This window comes from Electrophorus electricus, chromosome 18, assembly GCF_013358815.1.
Source record: "Electrophorus electricus isolate fEleEle1 chromosome 18, fEleEle1.pri, whole genome shotgun sequence".
Taxonomy (NCBI): domain Eukaryota; kingdom Metazoa; phylum Chordata; class Actinopteri; order Gymnotiformes; family Gymnotidae; genus Electrophorus; species Electrophorus electricus.
This window is the reverse complement of record NC_049552.1, coordinates 2039004-2058738: the sequence shown is the minus strand read 5'-3', so window position 1 is coordinate 2058738 and position 19735 is coordinate 2039004. Positions and strand designations below refer to the sequence as shown.

At 44.9% G+C, this 19735-nt stretch overlaps 1 protein-coding gene across 1 annotated transcript in view; it reads left to right on the top strand.

The window, feature by feature from the left end:
- Positions 1 to 3362: 3362 nt before the first annotated feature.
- si:dkeyp-14d3.1 (transmembrane protein 132C) overlaps positions 3363 to 19735 on the top strand; it is a 176092-nt gene continuing 159719 nt past the window's right edge. The window contains exon 1 of the mRNA XM_035536530.1: positions 3363 to 4283. Coding sequence (XP_035392423.1) covers positions 4208 to 4283 — 76 coding nt within the window. The 5' untranslated portion in view covers positions 3363 to 4207. The remainder of the gene's footprint in view (positions 4284 to 19735) is intronic.

Below are 19735 nucleotides of genomic sequence, written 5' to 3'. Positions count from 1 at the left end.
CCCACACACACACACACACACCCACACCCCCCCCCCACACCCCCACCCACAGACACACAGACACACACCCACACACACACCTTTTCTCATCTCTCTGTTGTGCTTTGAGATAAGAGGCTTCAAAGGTTTTCATCGACAAATAGAGGTGTAAAAGGCTTCTATGAATGGCAGGCGCTGGCCACGCCCACTCATTACAACTGGATTTTGTATTTTTATTTCATTTCTAATTGGGCCTTGTGCCAGCTGGTACGCCATGCGCAGGGGGACCGGGATTCCCATAACGGATAACAGTGCTCGCTGTCTTCATTAAAGCGTAGGGCACATTAAGCGTGAGTGCGTGCGAGCCCAGGTTTAACAGACGGTCGACGCTTCTCCAGAGCTGGTAGGAGGAAGCAGACGCAGAGTGCACATGCAGCCTGAGTAGGAAGAGGCACAGCTCCAAGCGCTGCGGCGTTACGACAGGATACGCGGCAGCACGCAGAAGAGCGTGGCTCCTCCGTCCCGTCGACACTTCATAGCGCTTCTACAGCGCATGTGTGTGTGTTGGGGGGGGGGGGTGCGTGTGTGTGTGTGTGTGTGTGTGTGTGTGTGTGCGCGTGTGTGTGTGTGTGTGTGTGCGTCTGTGTGTGTGTGTGTGTGTGTGTGTGCGTGTGTGCGTGCGTGCGTGCGTGCGTGTGTGTGTGTGTGTGTGTATGTGCGTGTGTGTGTGTGTTGGGGGGTGCGTGTGTGTGTGTGTGTGTGTGTGTGTGTGTGTGTGTGTGTGTGTGTGTGTGTGTGCGTGTGTGTGTGTGTGTGTGTTGGGGGGTGCGTGTGTGTGTGTGTGTGTGTGTTGGGGGGGTGCGTGTGTGTGTGTGTGTGTTGGGGGGTGCGTGTGTGTGTGTGTGTGTGTGTGTGTTGGGGGATGCGTGTGTGTGTGTGTGTGTGTGTGTGTGTGTGTGTGTGTGTGCGCGTGTGTGTGTGTGTGTGTGTGTGTGTTGGGGGGGTGCGTGTGTGTGTGTGTGTGTGTGTGTGTGTGTGTGTGTGTGTGTGTGTGTGTGTGTGTGTGTGTGTGTGTGTGTGTGTGTGAATCTCATTTGTCATCTCTTTTGAAGCCTCGCCGACTAGACTATGGACAGCCCTTCTCTTTATTCATGTCACATTCCTGTTACCCATTCTGTAAACGAAACACAACCAATTAAATGTCGTTTACTACTAATTCATTCATTAATTACAATAGTTTATATAAATAATTAACAAATAAATTAGACGTGTAATTACGAACTAGAATGCCTAAACCTATTACATTTTGGCTATGTAATCTATAATTAAAGGTATAATAATATTTCCAAATCAATGTTTATTATGAGATAGCCGTTGTAAGGGTAGTTGGTGTAGTTGCAGGTAGGTGTAGTCGTACAGAGAGCTGATCACGGATGGTTTATCACGCCTGTCTCACGACTGCATGGACATATATTGAGCAATTACAGTATGTGATTTTGCTACTACGACACTCACTACTGTGTAATTATATTTACACTCGTTATGCTGTAATGAGAAAACTGGAACACAGTGTTGTGAAAGTCCCAATTCATACAGTACAAAAGATTTCCTGATATGACAGATCTGATTAGCTGTTATGGGCCCTCACCAAGGTGCCCGATCACTGATGCTAAACCTACAACCGATTACTTTCACTGCCGCTTGGTGATGTTTAGGTGACTTTGTACGATTCTTTGTTAGGATAAAATATTACCCAGGGCTATGTTAGTGGGTCTGGGCCGTTTCTAGGCCCACAAGTGGATTGGACTTTATCTTTTTTAGTAATAATGAAACAAACTCTAGTGTACGAATAGACACACTCCTACAAAAGCAATAATGGTGCATTCCAGGAAAGACTCGTGTAAACTTTGTGCTTTTTATGCTGGCCAGCAAATACTCCTGACAGAAATGGCCGGCATCAAAGGCCAGGCTGCTACCGTGGGCCCTCGGGTGTGGGCACCGGGGATCTGTGCCTGCGGCTGCCATCTACCCTCCGCCAGACCATCGCTCAAGTGCACTCTCCATCTCAGTATCCTTCCGAAGGATTACCTATATCATTAAACAGGGAGAAACGTGCCTGATCACTAGGAACGCCGGCAACGCGTGCAACTGACGGCATTGAGCCGGGTCCCGTTATGCCTCTGTGCTTAGTTTGTTTGCTGGCATGTGTTTATGTGAGTTGGTGGAAGGTGGCACTGTCTCCTTGTAGTTGCGACTAGCTCCACTGCAACTCCTAGTGTTGGTTTAACATGTAAACTCCTCACACACGTACACAAGGGAGGTGGTACTTCTAACCCAACAAGCACCCAAATTCAGCTTTAAGACAAAAGCGGTGTTTCCTACTCAAAAATATGTTTCTGCTTTCAGAACAGGTATCTCGGGGGCCTGAAACATTTTCAGACATTGAAATCCTTTTGTTTTGCTGCCAGTATGGTGAGGTTTATAAAGAATAGCTGTTAGTGAACAGCAGGCACATATGCGTTTGTCTTTATGGCTCTAACTCACCTATAGGCTTTGAGGTGGGCGGGGCCATGCGCCACCAGCCAATCACAGCTTCTTAAAGGTTTAATTGTTAAAGGTATGATTTAAAAAGACTGGTGTGTTTCGGTGCGCATTTACACAAATACCAAAAATATCTGTGGGGAAACAGCTAAGCAATCTTTGGTCGTGATGATCCCAGGCTTGCGTGTTAAAGGCTGTTCACCTTACAGGGTTCTCGCTCTCTCTATCACACACACACACACACACACCAGCTTATTAACAAAGACCTGTGGTGTTGTGCATATCAGGCGTGCCAGATGTGGTCGCGTAGAACCCTAAAAGTGTCCTACATCCACAGGGGGTCGTCCTTGTTTCGCTGTCAGTCCGTTATAACCGTACCAAAAAGAACTATTTTCTGCTTCTTAATAGTGCAAACAGAACAACGAAAACGCAGCCCGCTCTGTGTAACTGACACTGAAATAATGAAATAAGCTGCTGTTTGATTTCGCTTATTGTAAACCTCCCAAATTTTATGAATTTTTTTTTCAGAATATGAAGATGTATGATATGAAGATAATATGAATATTTGTCATTTGACAACCGGAATTCAATTGTAGCTTGGATTTGCCGTTTGATTAAACAATATCCAATTTCATCCAATTCTTGATGAATGATTTTGATGTAAATCAGTTGTGGGGTGAGGGCGCTTGTGCATGCGTCCACCTCAGGTGTCTTCAGACTTTCACCAGAAGCTGTGCTCCCGGTCGCCAGTGTCTGTGCGGGGATCGAGTGACGAAAGACCCACTTGGCCCCTTAACACCGCAAACTCGTTAGTTCAGTCTGAACGCCGGTCGACACTTTGACGCGTTACCGTGGGCTGTCTGCCCGCTTACCACATCGTTCGATGCGTTTTTTTTCTACGACGTTATGCTCTCCTTTGAAAAAATAAGAGCGGAGTGTTTATTCCCGTTGGTGATGTATTAACTCAGTCTTACGGAGAACCCCGCCAGTGCGCTCCTTCGAGAGACTGATGGACGCGTTTGGTGTCTGTTTAGTGTTAGTGGGGGAAAGTTCGGTGATAGCAGCAACCTGATTTACACCGAGCTCGACTCCACACAGCCCCGCTCGCGCTAGCGCACACGCGTTACGCGCCGCCGGGGAGGAGAGCGCGCAGGGAGGTCTCAGTAGTAACCACAGTACAGTGGTCTCGGCGGAGTTTTGGATCACCGCGCAGGGGCTTTAGGTAGCGGGGACGCGTTTGCTCACATCCACACACACGCCGAAACAACGGGGTCTTTCCGACGGATTATTTCGGAAGCGAGAAACTCTTGAAACGGATCCACGTAAAAAAAAAAAAAGCGCATTGAGAAACGATCGAAAGCACGAGCTCGGGGGTATAACGGAACGAGCCAACGCCAGTAAACCTTCAGCGGCATTACAGACATACTGGATATACTACGGAGGACATTTAGACAATAAATTCTACGTAATCAAGTCGACATCTATCGCGGACATAAGTTGGTCCGCCGTGGTCTCCGCAAGCTGCATGACGGGCGCGTTGATGAATAACTGGACTGAGCAATGGGACCTTTAGCGCCCGTAGGCGCGAGCCTCCGCGGATTTCACGTTTAAGGGCACGACGGGTTGACGCGAGACCCGCCGAGTCGCCGGTTCCGACCGCTGCATTGCCTTTTCCTCACTCTCTCCGATGGAAGTTTTTAACCGGGCTGAAGCAAACATGTTGCGTCTCTACGCGCTGCATTCTGTAGTGATCCTCCTCGGAGGTAAGTCGCGCGAGGATGGTCGCTCGCGGCAAATTCACTTCTGTCCCCGTCACCTAACCTTTGTCTCCTCCTGCTATTTGAACGGCTCGTGATTTAACCTTCCTAGCGTGGCGCACCCGCACGTGCTGCGGGGGGGGGGGGGGATCTCTCCGTCTTTCTCTCGTAATCTCACGTGGTTTCACATGTCGCGCGTATGTGACAGAGGCCACACGATTATCATAACGTGCGTATTTTGTTACCTGCGCTGAGAAGAGCGCGGGCGCTCTGGTGGCCGCGAGACTGCAGCCACTAAGGGCGTTGATGTCAGCTGAGATGACCCGCCTTTACCTCAACTTTCACCACTCGAATATGAACGTGAGTCCTACAGCGAGATTTAGTGGGCACGCACATCAACCGCCTTGGCCACTTGTTCAGGGATTTGGAGAAAATGGCAGTTGGAGTTTTAATAGGTGCAATTCGGACAGGTACTGAGTTAAAGTGTGTTGCTTTGTGTTTGTGAGAAGAACGTGGAAAGCACGAATATGTAAGACAGAAGGGGAGGAAGTGAGAGGGTTTGTGTGAATTGAGTTTGTGAGAGAGCTGTGTGTTTAGGGTGTGTGTGTGTGTTTAGGGTGTGTGTGTGTGTGTTTAGGGTGTGTGTGTGTGTGTGTTTAGGGTATGTGTGTGTGTGTGTGTGTGTGTTTAGGGTATGTGTGTGTGTGTGTGTGTGTGTGTGTGTTTAGGGTGTGTGTGTGTTTAGGGTGTGTGTGTGCATGAGTGTGCGTGTGTGTGTCTGTGTGTGTGTGTGCATGAGTGTGCGTGTGTGTGTCTGTGTGTGTGTGTATGCATGAGTGTGCGTGTGTGTCTGTGTGCGTGTGTGTGCATGAGTGTGCGTGTGTGTCTGTGTGTGTGTGCATGAGTGTGCGTGTGTGTGTGTGTGTGTGTGTGTGTGCATGAGTGTGCGTGTGTGTGTCTGTGTGCGTGTGTGTGCATGAGTGTGCGTGTGTGTGTCTGTGTGCGTGTGTGTCTGTGTGTGTATGTGTGTATGTGTGTGTGTGTGTGTGTGCATGAGTGTGCGTGTGTGTGTGTGTGTGTGTGCATGAGTGTGCGTGTGTGTGTCTGTGTGTGTGTGTGTGCATGAGTGTGCGTGTGTGTCTGTGTGTGTGTGTGTGCATGAGTGTGCGTGTGTGTGTCTGTGTGTGTGTGTATGCATGAGTGTGCGTGTGTCTGTGTGCGTGTGTGTGCATGAGTGTGCGTGTGTGTCTGTGTGTGTGTGCATGAGTGTGCGTGTGTGTGTCTGTGTGTGTGTGTGTGCATGAGTGTGCGTGTGTGTGTCTGTGTGCGTGTGTGTGCATGAGTGTGCGTGTGTGTGTCTGTGTGCGTGTGTGTGCATGAGTGTGCGTGTGTGTGTCTGTGTGTGTGTGTGCATGAGTGTGCGTGTGTGTGTGTGTGTGTGTGTGCATGAGTGTGCGTGTGTGTCTGTGTGTGTATGTGTGTGTGTGTGTGTGTGTGTGTGTATGTGTGTGTGTGTGTCTGTGTGTGTATGTGTGTGTGTCTGTGTGTGTGTGTGTGTGTGTGCATGAGTGTGCGTGTGTGTCTGTGTGTGTATGTGTGTGTGTGTGTGTATGTGTGTGTGTGTGTGTGTATGTGTGTGTGTGTGTGTGTGTGTGCATGTGTGTGTGTGAGTATGGAGATTCTGGTCTGTGTGTGGAATAGCTTACATCTGCACTGAATTCTAATCCTCAGCTGTGCAGACAGACGTGGCCTGTGTTCCACATCACTATGACGCTGGCTGAGTGTTGTTGGCCAGGCAGACGCCTCAAACCATTCAGGGGGGAAAAGCTCACTTCCCCAATGTAAGAAACAAAAAAAGGTCTGGATAGTTCCAGAGAGGACACATCAGGTCTGGATAGTTCTAGAGAGGACACCTCAAGTCTGGATAGTTCTAGAGAGGGCACGTCAGGTCTGGATAGTTCTAGAGAGGACGGGTCAGATCTAGATAGTTCTAGAGAGGACACGTCAGGTCTGGATAGTTCTAGAGAGGACGGGTCAGATCTGGATAGTTCTAGAGAGGACACGTCAGGTCTGGATAGTTCTAGAGAGGACGGGTCAGATCTGGATAGTTCTAGAGAGGACACGTCAGATCTGGATAGTTCTAGAGAGGACGGGTCAGATCTGGATAGTTCTAGAGAGGACGGGTCAGGTCTGGACAGGTCTGGACTGGATGGATTAAACCTGGAACCCTGCCAATGTTGCAGTCACTATACCTTATTTTATTAACAGCGTATCTTGCTACATATTCTCATATATAAAAAATGTGCATGCAGTATATTCCAGATGAGCAGACTGTGCACAGAGGAGCTGCTGCAGTGCTGGAACTCGGCCCTTAGAGAGAAGTAGAGAGGGAAAACTAAATGGGAAATAAATAATTCAGATGGTGACCTCTGCACTTGAGTCTTTCTTGATAGCAAAAAGCCTGTGAGCTGTTGCTTAGTCTAGCAGTGTAGTGTGTCTACTAGAGCAGGGGCCTTGGAACCTGGGTACTGTAACGGGTACTGGAACATGGGTACTGTAACATGGGTATTGTAATTGGGTACTGTAACAGGGGTACTGTAACAGGATATTGTAACATGGGTACTGTAACGGGTACTGTAACAGGATACTGTAACAGGATATTGTAACAGGGGTACTGTAACGGGTACTTAAACATGGGTACTGTAACATGGATATTGTAATTGGGTACTGTAACGGGTACTGTAACAGGATATTGTAACATGGGTACTGTAACATGGGTACTGTCACGGGTACTCGTCCCTGAAACAGATCACTTGTTAGATTTTTTTTAAACACACATCGATGGTGGAAGGATTTAAACAGTGAACACAGCAAGTAAATACCACGTCAGAAATCAAACAGACTGCAGTGTTTGCTGACGGCTTAATGATTTCTGCTGTGAGTTTGTCCCCCAAAGTCGTAGTGGTAATGACGTCTCCTGGCCAGATTAGAGCCACGCCATCGGGTGATAGCCGAGATGCACGAGCTGAACACTGGAGTTCTGAGAGGCATTCAGAATCATTTGTTCAAATCACAAAACCAGGATTGTGGGGGCAGGATGTTCTGCATGTGTAGGGCAGTATCTATCACTGTCTCTCCCACTCTGTCTCACTCTCTCACTCTCTGTCTCTCCTGCTCTCTGTCTCACTCTCAGTCTGTCTGTCTCTCTCTCCCCCTGATATTTTGCACTGAATTTAGTTCTGTTCACTGTAACATTTGGTTCCTTTCTGGGGAGTCATACAGAAAATGAATTCTGCTCGGTTGGCAGTCAGCCAGAATACACTGGCCTCTTTTTTCTGCGGTTAGATCCTGTCTCATAATATCCGCAGCAAAAGAGACCCCTGCCAACAGTGGACAGTTAAAAAAATAGCTGTTGTTTTAAATTTAAAAAAGGAAATAACCTAATTGTCTACATCTTTAATTGATCCTCAGTTACTAATGTAAGAGTTCATGGTGTCTGAACAGCACCGATGAAGCCAATTTGACCTGACAAAAGAAGAAAATTTATGTGAACCAAAATGTCCAAATACTTTTTCATACTGTAAGCGGCATGCAACTAAAAGATATAAAATAGTGATTATTCCCCTTATTTACTTATTTACTCTAACGCTAACCCTAACCCTAACACTAACCTATCCCTAACCCTAACCCTAACCCTAACCCTAACCCTAACCCTAACCCTAACCCTAACCCTAACACTAACCCTAACCTAACCCTAACCCTAACCCTAACCCTAACCCTAACACTAACCTATCCCTAACCCTAACCCTAACCCTAACACTAACCTAACATTAACCCTATCCCTAACCCTAACCCTAACCCTAACCTAACATTAACCCTATCCCTAACCCCAACTCTAACCCTAACCCTAACCCTATTTACTTATTTACTCTAACCCTAACCCTAACCCTAACCTTAACCCTAACCCTAACCTTAACCCTAACCCTAACCCCAACCCTAACCCTAACCCCAACCCTAACCCTAACCCTATCCCTAAGCTAACATTAACCCTATCCCTAACCCCAACTCTAACCCTAACCCTGACCCCAACTCTAACCCTAACCCTGACCCCAACACTAACCCTATCCCTAACCCTAACCTTAACCCTATCCATAACTTTAACCCTATAGGAAAACATATTCCTCTTTAATGTAGTCAGAACGTTTCTTGCTCCCTGTCAGAGCCGATTGGTTCTGTTCTGAACTGACTGAGCTGCTTAATTTCAAAACAGACTTTTCTGCCTAGTCTGCTTTACCCAGCACGGTGAAGAGAAAAGAGGAGAGGAGAGAATCTGTCGTCTAATTCACTGTGGCGTAGAAGCATAGCCAGAGAACCCAAACCAACCGACTGCAATCCAGCTTCCAAAATTTAAGACCAGCAGGAACCGTTAGTGCAGTAAACAAGCACCAAAACAACATTAAATAATGTCAAAACAAAAAACAAAGAAAATAAAACCAAGTGTTTTAGTTTAGAAAACGAGGACACGAGAGACCAAAAACAGGTGTGAGGGGGTGGAGCTTGGTGCTGAGAAGGCCGTGGAAGCTGTGCACTGATTGGGCGGTCGGCAGTGGGGGTGGGAAGGGAGGGCGTGGCCACGGCCGTGCAGCGTGTGCTGTGATTATGCATTCAGTCGTACAATGTGCCCATTAACTGAACTTTTGATTGCAACATTCACAGTATCAGGACAAAATAATTGCAATGTTTTTTTTCTTTTTTCATTATTAGACTGTTAGAAGAGCACAGCGCATCCCGTTTGGTTCCTGCACCAGCGACACGCCTGTTCTGCTGGGTCACTCACCCCATCTGGCAGACGGTTAATGTTCTGTAACACTGCTATACAGTCTGCTCAGCAGAGAGGTCACAAGGTTCAGTGCCCATCAAAAGATGCTTTTACTGTTCTCTCCTCCATTCTGTTACTCAGGAACCTGAGTAAGGACATCATACAGGAGATCACAGACCAGCATGGCTAATAAAGCAAGCGGAGATGTTTAACTGTGTCCACTGCACAGCATAAACGCAGCATAAACACAGTGTAAACACAGCACAAATGCAGCATAAACACAGCGTAAACACAGCATAAGCACAGCATAAACACAGCATAAACACAGCATAAGCACAACATAAGCACAGCATAAACACAGCATAAACACAGCATAAGCACAACATAAGCACAGCATAAACACAGCATAAACACAGCGTAAACAGCATAAACACAGCGTAAACACAGCATAAGCACACCTTAAGCACAGCATAAACAGCGTAAACACAGCGTAAACGCAGCATAAGCACACCATAAGCACAGCATAAACAGCGTAAACACAGCATAAACAGCGTAAACACAGCATAAGCACACCATAAGCACAGCATAAACACAGCGTAAACACAGCATAAGCACAGCATAAACACAGCATAAACACAGCATAAGCACAACATAAGCACAGCGTAAACACAGTGTAAACACAGCATAAGCACAACATAAGCACAGCATAAACAGCATAAACACAGCGTAAACAGCATAAACACAGCATAAGCACAGCATAAACACAGCGTAAACACAGCATAAGCACAGCATAAGCACAGCATAAACACAGCATAAGCACAACATAAGCACAGCGTAAACACAGCATAAACACAGCATAAGCACAACATAAGCACAGCGTAAACACAGCATAAACACAGCATAAGCACAACATAAGCACAGCATAAACACAGCATAAGCACAACATAAGCACAGCATAAACACAGCGTAAACACAGCATAAGCAGAACATAAGCACAGCATAAACACAGGATGAACACAGTGTAAACCGTGTAAATGCAGCATGCTGGACATGTGGAGGGTTTTTAACTGGCGCACAGGCGAGGGAGGGGCCATGGTTCATGCCACAGGGTTCTGCATTATCATTGGCTTAGCCTGCAGCATAGGGATGAACGATATATTGTTTCTGAACTGTATTGCAGTATGGACCTTTCAGTACTGATATTGCACAAAGGTAAAATATGCAACTTACATTTTTTTTGTAAATCGTTTGATGTGCGCATCCTTTTCAAACCCAGACATTCCAGATGAGTTCTCTTTATCTGTTCAGATGAATCACTGCATGTTCATGTCCCAACAAACCTAAGGGATTCTAATAAAACCTAATGTGGAGCATTGTGTAACTATGTCATAAATGTCCTAATGTGGACCATTGTGTAACTATGTCATGTAAAAAATCACCAATATGTCAACCTTCGACTTCCCTTAATACACTACAAAGACATATTGCAATCCTAATATGTAACGGTGTAATCATGGTACAGTACTTTTACCCAACAAGCACAGTCTTAAGTCCAAGATAAATGACGGATTTCCCAGTGGCTCATGCGGGAAAATGTTTTTAGGCTGAGGAAGTTTGTTTTTTAGGTTGAGGAAGCTTCACTCTACCTGCTCCTCTGTTTCCTGCAAGTGAGTTTTGAGTCAGTGGGTTTTTCCATTCTGTCTTACATATAGCGAAATGGTTGCTGACCTTATGCTACAGGCGGAACAGGTGGAGGTAAGGTTGAAAGATGCTGAAGTCGAGTTCACTGCTCTTTCAGATGAGGTCACTGCATTGTCAGATGAGGTCACAGCATTGTGATATAAGGTCACTGCATTGTCAGATGAGGTCACAGCATTGTGATATGAGGTCACTGCATTGTTATATGAGGTCACAGCATTGTGATAAGAGGTCACTGCATTGTTATATGAGGTCATAGCATCGTGATATGAGGGCACTGCTTTGCGATATGAGGTCACTGCATTGTTATATGAGGTCATAGCATCGTGATATAAGGACACTGCTTTGTGATATGAGGCCACTGCGTTGTTATATGAGGTCAAATCATCATGATATGAGGTCACTGCGTTGTTATATGAGGTCATAGCATCATGATATGAGGTCATTGCACTGTTAGATGGTGAAGACCATTTGAAAAGCACATATTGTTACCAAATGTTCCGTTGTTTTGTTCCTCTTGTCTGTATCACACAATCCTGGTGGATGAATGTATCTTAACTTGTGAAGTTCAGTGGGTTCACATTTTGAAATTTGGAAGTGCATCAACCAAGGATGTCTAAAAACATACGTGATGCAGTTTGGTTGATCTGCCAAAGAACAAGCAAACAACTTCTGTTGTAGAGGTTAATACATTCAACATCCCATAATTACTACACTTTACAGAGTGAGTTGGCAGTGTGCTACGAGCTAGTGGGATTTGCCCAGAAATGTAAACTGCTTTCTTAGAGATGGGAAACCAGTGATTATGTGTGGTTTGGGCCTGAGTGTTCAGGAAGGGCCTTGCTGTGCTGTTGTTTAGCTCCATGGTTTATAGCCTACTGGGGCGGAATTAGTTAGCATTTCAAGTCCTTGACCTGACCTTGAGGGTCGCCATGTCTGTGTTCTCATTTCTGATCTCCTTGAGCTTCTGTTAGTCGTGAGGGAAGCTTGTAATTTTCCCTCATTTTGGCAAGAAATTGCTAACAACAGGAGTCTGACCAGCAGTGCAAAATGACAGGGATTTCATGGTGTGCATGTGTGTGCGCGCGTGCGCGAGCGCGCGCGTGTGTGTGTGTGTGTGTGTGTGTGTTTGTGTGTGTGTGTGTGTGAAGAAAAGAGGGAGAAAGAGAAAGAAGTCTTGTTTTTAGTGTTTTGTAGCATCAGGGTCAAACTCACACACACTTTTCTTTCACAACGCCATAGCTCTATTTGGCATATGAAGATTCTAAAACACTTTAACCCTTTTATGTGCTCCAGCAAATCTTCTGTAGTGCCTATGACAGTTGCTGTAAAAGTTAGTGAACTCTTTGTAGTCACCTCGAGTTCCATATAAACTTCAAATCTGATCGTACCACCATTTGTCACAATGATACAGAAAATATTGTTTAAGCAGAATCAGCCCCAGTATGTTACAGTGTGACTTCTTTATTCTCTCTTGAACAAACAGTTTAATATTGTGAAGGCCACTGATGGAAATAGAATTCCAGATTCGATACGGTACCAAAATATCATTTGCCAGCTACCTACAAATTACATCTTAGCCTCACTTCACCTTTGTGATATCACACATCCAGCCGAAAAACTTGGAAAACTTGAGATGGGCAGTAATGTGTTTTTTTCCTGTCTAGCTGCAGTTTTCCGTGTGATGACCCGAAGTTGAGTAGCACTGCAGGCTTTAGAGATGTTCTTTTTTACCTCAGGGGTGTTTGTCTGTTGTCTGACACCTCCACGTTGCTCATGTGTGCCGACGTTTAGAGGATTCGCTCTCCTAGGCCAAGAAGCAACTGTACTGACACTCTCCCAGATTGAAAACAAGCTGTTTCCTAACAGACGGACAAGTGCCAGAAACTGCATTTGGAAGCACTTCCAGTCTTATTACAGTCAACAACTTTTCTCCTGAGGTCCTCTGAGTTCTCCTTTGATTGTTCCACATTGCAACAGAAAAAAGCCACACCTGAGCTGACGAACACTCAACTGCAGTTATTTACTAAAAGAGGTTTCCTAGCACCTTACGCATTTTTTCTATCTATAACCCAGACTGCTTCAATCATATCTTCAATCAAGATATGGCCATAAAATGTTGTGTCTCTGGTTTATTAAAACCGTTTATTAAACATTTCATTTTGACCACTTAGAAGCAGATCACACCACATTAGGAGACAATCCTGCAGAAATCCAGGCATTTCAAAGGGTTTATCAATACCGTTATCAATACCTTATCAATACCTTATCTATACCTTATCAATACCTTAGCAATACCTTTATCAATACCTTTATCAATACCTTTCTCAGAACTGCGCCACACCCAGCTGTGTTTGGTTATATAAAGCCATTATACAGTTATTCATATCTTTTATGAATTAATATGGTACTAATTCACTCTGACTCCTGATCTCAGCTGGGAGAGACTCAGACTCCTGACAGTGTCTCGCTATTCCAACTGTGCTCCCAGCCATCGCTTAAACAAAACCAGTCCGTTTAGTTCCGTGTTCCTCCTTTGGTACACCTCCGAGATCATTATCTAGACTTTACTGTGATGAGTCAGTTTGCCGACGGTCAGTGCCAGAGTTCTTCTGCTGAGATTGTGAAGTCTGCACATCTCATCCTACCCGGAGCACCTGGTCCCCAGACCACCGTCCCTCTGCTGGATCTAATCCCATTACGCTAATGTGCTGTGAGTCACCTTTTCATTGGCTGCCCTGTGGTCTCCATCGTGCACCCACCGACAGCTCAGACAAGAGAACATTTTCCTGCACCGGCCAAATATGCATAAAGAGGGAGATGTTGGTGAAGGAAGAAGAACAAAAGATGACTGTAAAACTCACTTTGCCTTCAGGGGTGAGAAGCAGTTTGCCAACGTGTAGTTTGCAGGACAGCGTCTTGTCTGGTTGTACGGGCCTCGTCCTGTGGTAGACCCAGTGTACGACACGTCGCCTCTATGACCCTGACGGAAAGCGTGCGTCATTGGTCCTGATCACACGTTCTCCCTGCTGGGGATACCTGTGCCACCTGAACCAGAGAACAGGACGTGCGGACAGCCGAGGTCAGTCACGGCATCGGGGTCATGACCCTGGTCGTTTAAGGCGAGATTCCTGTCATGAAGGTTGCGTAACAAGGCTGGAGTATCTGAAACTGCAGCTTACAGGGCAGTGTGTAAAATGACTCAATCAATCACTCACAGACTGGAGCTTTTTCGCGCCATTTGGCTCGTTGTACTGGTGGGGTCAACGCTGACGACTTCATGTAGGATACTTTTTATTTGAAGATATTTTAACATCTTACAGGATTTTACTGTATAAATTATCATTTTGTCCCTGTGTGTGTTCCCATATTAAATGATCAGAAATGGGATTTAAGTGCTGAGATGCATTTGTCACACAGTAGGCCGATCTAAACAAACCCACCCATGGAGACTCACACATTCACAAAAACATTTACACACGAGTTCACGGACTCACAGACTCTCTTTTAAAAGTCACGAATTAGAAATGAACATCATTACAAATAAAGTCATGCATTCGTTTCCCATTAGCACTGTGCTCTGGGAATGTGCAGACAGACCAGTCCACCCACTCCTCCCAGTAAGCACCTGGGCTGCACAGTGCCTGTTCAGTACTCGGATGAAAGGACCGGTTTAAAGACAAGTGAAAGACAGTATCACTTACTCAGGTTAACCTGAGTAATTAATTAATTAATTAAGATATAAATGAATAACACTGATATGATAATCAGTATATTGTTTCTTTTTCTAGACTGTCAAAGTGAAATATGAGCAATGCAATTTCTATGGCAGCCTCAAAGGCCCAAAATACACTGGACACTCACGATACCGTAAGGGAGGCCTTCATGTCGAAGTGATGCCTGTATAGCTAGTAGCAGTTTATGCTTTTGACGTTTGTCTGGTGTCTGTATGAGTCTGAAGTTGTTGGGCTGAATTAAGAGTGAAATGGGACATGCACATTTGATTAACTGCGGCCATGTTCCCGCCCGGCTCGGGTCAGTTCGCTGGGTACGCATCACACAGAGTTCCCGCGTTCCCATAGAAACGTCTCACGCGTCACTATTTACACTCGCTACACTGCACACGGTGTGTGAGGGCTTGCAGGCCGGCTTGATTATCAGATGAATGAGGAGGCAGAGAGTGTCCTAACACTTTGGTACTTTATTTACACCAAGTAGTCTGTGAGGCCATGAAGAACTGGTTTTGATGTCTGTTTCTAATGTCTGATGCAATAGTGAGACAGAAATGGTAAAATGATGGTTACTGATGCAATTGAGTGTTTGTCGGAACAATAAAGGATTATTTATAGTGTAAAGGGTACAGTAGGACTATTTTGTAATTTAATGATCTTCTCACTCCAATGTGTGTGCGTGTGTGTGTGTACTTGTGTGTGTATGTACGTGTGTGTGTGTATATGTGTACGTGTATATATGTGTGTGTATGTGTTTATGTGTATGTGTGTATGTGTGCTTATGTGTGTGTTTATGTGTATGTGTGTGTATATGTGTGTGTTTCTGTGTGTGTGTGTGTGTGTTTCTGTGTATGTGTGTGTGTTTATGTGTATGTGTTTCTGTATGTGTGTGTGTGTTTCTGTATGTGTGTGTGTACGTGTGTGTGTATATGTGTTTATGTGTATGTGTGTATGTGTGTGTGTTTCTGTGTATGTGTATGTGTGTGTATGTGTGTGTGTTTCTGTATCTGTGTGTGTGTACGTGTGTGTATATGTGTTTATGTGTATGTATGTGTGTTTCTTTGTATGTGTGTGTGTGTGTGTGTGTGTGTGTGTGTGTGTGTTTCTGTGTATGTGTGTGTGTGTGTGTGCATGGAATACTGATTGATCCACGCTATTCCCTGTAAGGTCAGTGGGTGTCTGTAGGTGGTAATCAGAGGGTCTGTGATTGTAAGGTTAGAATCTGTCTTCTCACATCATGTGATTACTTCTTCCTATAACTTTCATTTTCCATCTTTAACTCAACTATTTAAATAAATCTACATTTGCTATCTTTTAATAAAACTGCTGCCATAACAAGTGAAGCTGGATTTCGTGTCAAGGCTGGTCGATCTTGTCTTGCTGTGCTGTGACCATCAAAGGTTTCTCTCTGAAGATTCACAGTCATAGCTGTAGGAATTCCTCCGTAACTCACCCACGCTACACGGTGATAAATGACCCTTGTGCTGAAAGCATGATAATAACATAACGGTCTGTGAGATTGGAATGCTCTTCCAGAAACCAACCTGCATTTAGCTAAAGGACCTGACTATGAAGCAAAGATGCGAATACCTCCTCTCTATCCTCTGAAATCTAGACAAACTGCTTCCTTTATCCAGCTTCTTTCACAATCTCCCGCTACTAATCCCACACAGTGCTTCCCATTTAGGCGAAACGCTTCCCAACGGTCTTCTCATATATAAGCATATTAATGCTATTTTTTTTAACAGTTTTCTTTTCACACCGTGACACGTCTGGTGACACTACTGTAAATGCATTTGAAATATCAGGACAGGAAAAAAACAACCTATTAATACACATTGCTATGACAACCGATGCTTAGTTGATTTTTGACGGGCAGCATGAGAAGTATAAACATTGTTCTTAGGCTCTCTAAAGCTGTTCTCCGTTAACTTATGTGTGTGATGCCCTCACAGCCCAGAGTCCGGACCACCCAATATAAATATTATTATTATTATTATTATTTTGTCTTCAATGCTTTGTGCTTTTTGGCATTATTCAGAAACTGCTTCCCATAAACTCTAATCATGGTAGTCCTGATCAGGTCACCCAAATGAACGTACGCATGCACGCACGTAAGAGCGACACAAAAAGAAGAGTGACTAACTCATTGGAAAAGCCTGAAGGGGTCCAGTCTTCTGATTTTATCCCAATCTCATTTAAAGGTACCCTTCAAAGGGTTTTAAAGGTAGCGTGTGTTCTACAGCCCTGGATGTGTTCTGGGTTGTAAAGGTAGCATGTGTTCTACAGCCCTGGATGTGTTCTGGGTACACCAGACAGTGCCGCTTGGATCTGAGATCAGGTGTTGTGAAATATGATACGACGCATATTGTTGGAATCATGTGATGTCATTGGGCTGTGTGCGTGTGTGTGTGTGTGTGTGTGTGTGTGTGTGTGTGTGAGGGAATAAATAATTTTTCAAATTAAGCAGTTATCATGAAGCAGGCTGAGTCTGTATCCAATCAACTGTGTGTTTGATTCCTTTTGTTACTTCAATCACTAGAACACACAAGAAGAGAGAGCAGCAGTAACTAGAAGACACGAAGAGAGAGCAGCAGTAACTAGAGCACACAAGAAGAGAGAGCAGCAGTAACTAGAAGACACGTGAAGAGAGAGCAGCAGTAACTAGAACACACGTGAAGCGAGAGCAGCAGTAACTAGAACACACGTGAAGAGAGAGCAGCAGTAACTAGAGCACACGTGAAGAGAGAGCAGCAGTAACTAGAGCACACAAGAAGAGAGAGCAGCAGTAACTAGAGCACACGTGAAGAGAGAGCAGCAGTAACTAGAGCACACGTGAAGAGAGAGCAGCAGTAACTAGAAGACACGTGAAGAGAGAGCAGCAGTAACTAGAACACACATGAAGAGAGAGCAGCAGTAACTAGAACACACATGAAGAGAGAGCAGCAGTAACTAGAAGACACGTGAAGAGAGAGCAGCAGTAACTAGAACACACATGAAGAGAGAGCAGCAGTAACTAGAACACACATGAAGAGAGAGCAGCAGTAACTAGAGCACACATGAAGAGAGAGCAGCAGTAACTAGAGCACACGTGAAGAGAGAGCAGCACTTTTTCGCTTCATCTCCAGCCAGCATCTCTGAAAGGAATCAGTGACTGACAGATAAGAGTGTAACTGGAAACGGATAACAATCTCTGTTAAGTTAAAGCTCCTTGAAATCTACTGATGTTTGAAACACTCATGTTGACAGACAGACACACACACACACACACACACACACACACACACACACACACTTCCAATCTGATTCTTAACTCAGACTCAAAACTACATACACTCGCGTCTATCCAGGTCTGGAGATTTGCCCGGTTCCAGTTTGTATGTTCATACACATGCGTGTATTAATGTCAGTCAGTGATCACATGCTAGTATTCTGTCCAAATCATCAAATCACGTTCAGAATGGAGCTCAGATTCGCGTATGGAGCTACACTGCAGTTGCTTTGTAAGGTCGAGCAGCGTCTGCTCGTAAACTGTGTAAAGACGTGAGCTGGTGTCTCCACATTCGTTACATACACTTTGCTGGAGAGTGTTCGCAGAACACACTCCCGCAAGAATGATTTAGTGTGCTGTGTTTGTCCGAGTTCATTTGGTCGGGTCACAGGTTTACACTTCCTTCACACCTGCCCCACATTCTTATGCATGACATGCAAGTGTCTCAACTGTGTTAATGAAAATCTTTTTGGCAGATTGTTAAATACTTAAATACGCCAGTTCTTCTACTGGAGTTTGCATTTGAATTAACATAGAAAAATAATTTTAAAACATTTTTTGGGGGGGAGGGGTTTGTTGTTAAAGAAGGCAGTCTACAGCTTTGCCAAACCTTCTAATAAATAGAAGAGGCTGTTGGAGTGGATTCGCGCTGTAACCGCCGATGTAATGCGTTTTCATGATGATATCGATGAAGCTGTTGTTGTTTGTTTGGGCCGCGGTGAATGGAGAAATGCCTCGTCAGCACAACCTGATATTAAATATCGATAAAACATGCGTGGCTGGGCAGCTTTTAATCGAGGGCCCCGTGTGTTCATATCTGTGTGATTAAAACGTGGATGAGTGTTGTGGTGGGGGAAGGCTAACGGTTCAGACTCCTCCCCAGAAACCGCTGCGTAATTTCAATTTACTTTGCATCTCATTTTAAGAGAAACAGCACATTATCCACATAGGAAAATCACTTTTATGAACACTTTAGGTGTTATTTCAGCACAGGGGACGCTGGTGGAAACAGGTACAGGTGTGTGCAGGTGCATATACACACATATAAACAGGTAACGGTGTGTACAGGTGTATATACACACACCTGAACAGGTACAGGTGTGTACAGTTGTAAAGGTGGTTGGAGTAAAGACTAAGGTCTTTGGTAGGCTGTAGTTTGTAAGGTTTTGGTAGGCTGTAGTTTGTAAGGTTTTGGTAGGGTGACCGGTTGGAGTAAAGATTAAGGTTTTGGTAGGCTGTAGTTTGTAAGGTTTTGGTAGGCTGTAGTTTGTAAGGTTTTTGTAGGCTGTAGTTTGTAAGGTTTGGTAGGGTGACCGGTTGGAGTAAAGATTAAGGTTTTGGTAGGCTGTAGTTTGTAAGGTTTTGGTAGGGTGACAGGTTGGAGTAAAGATTAAGGTTTTGGTAGGCTGTAGTTTGTAAGGTTTTGGTAGGGTGACAGGTTGGAGTAAAGATTAAGGTTTTGGTAGGCTGTAGTTTGTAAGGTTTTGGTAGGCTGTAGTTTGTGAGGTTTTGGTAGGCTGTAGTTTGTAAGGTTTTGGTAGGCTGGAGTTTGTGAGGTTTTGGTAGGCTGTAGTTTGTAAGGTTTCGGTAGGCTGTAGTTTGTGAGGTTTTGGTAGGCTGTAGTTTGTGAGGTTTTGGTAGGCTGTAGTTTGTAAGGTTTTGGTAGGCTGGAGTTTGTAAGGTTTTGGTAGGGTGACAGGTTGGAGTAAAGATTAAGGTTTTGGTAGGCTGTAGTTTGTAAGGTTTTGGTAGGGTGACAGGTTGGAGTAAAGATTAAGGTTTTGGTAGGCTGTAGTTTGTAAGGTTTTGGTAGGCTGTAGTTTGTGAGGTTTTGGTAGGCTGTAGTTTGTAAGGTTTTGGTAGGCTGGAGTTTGTGAGGTTTTGGTAGGCTGTAGTTTGTAAGGTTTTGGTAGGCTGTAGTTTGTGAGGTTTTGGTAGG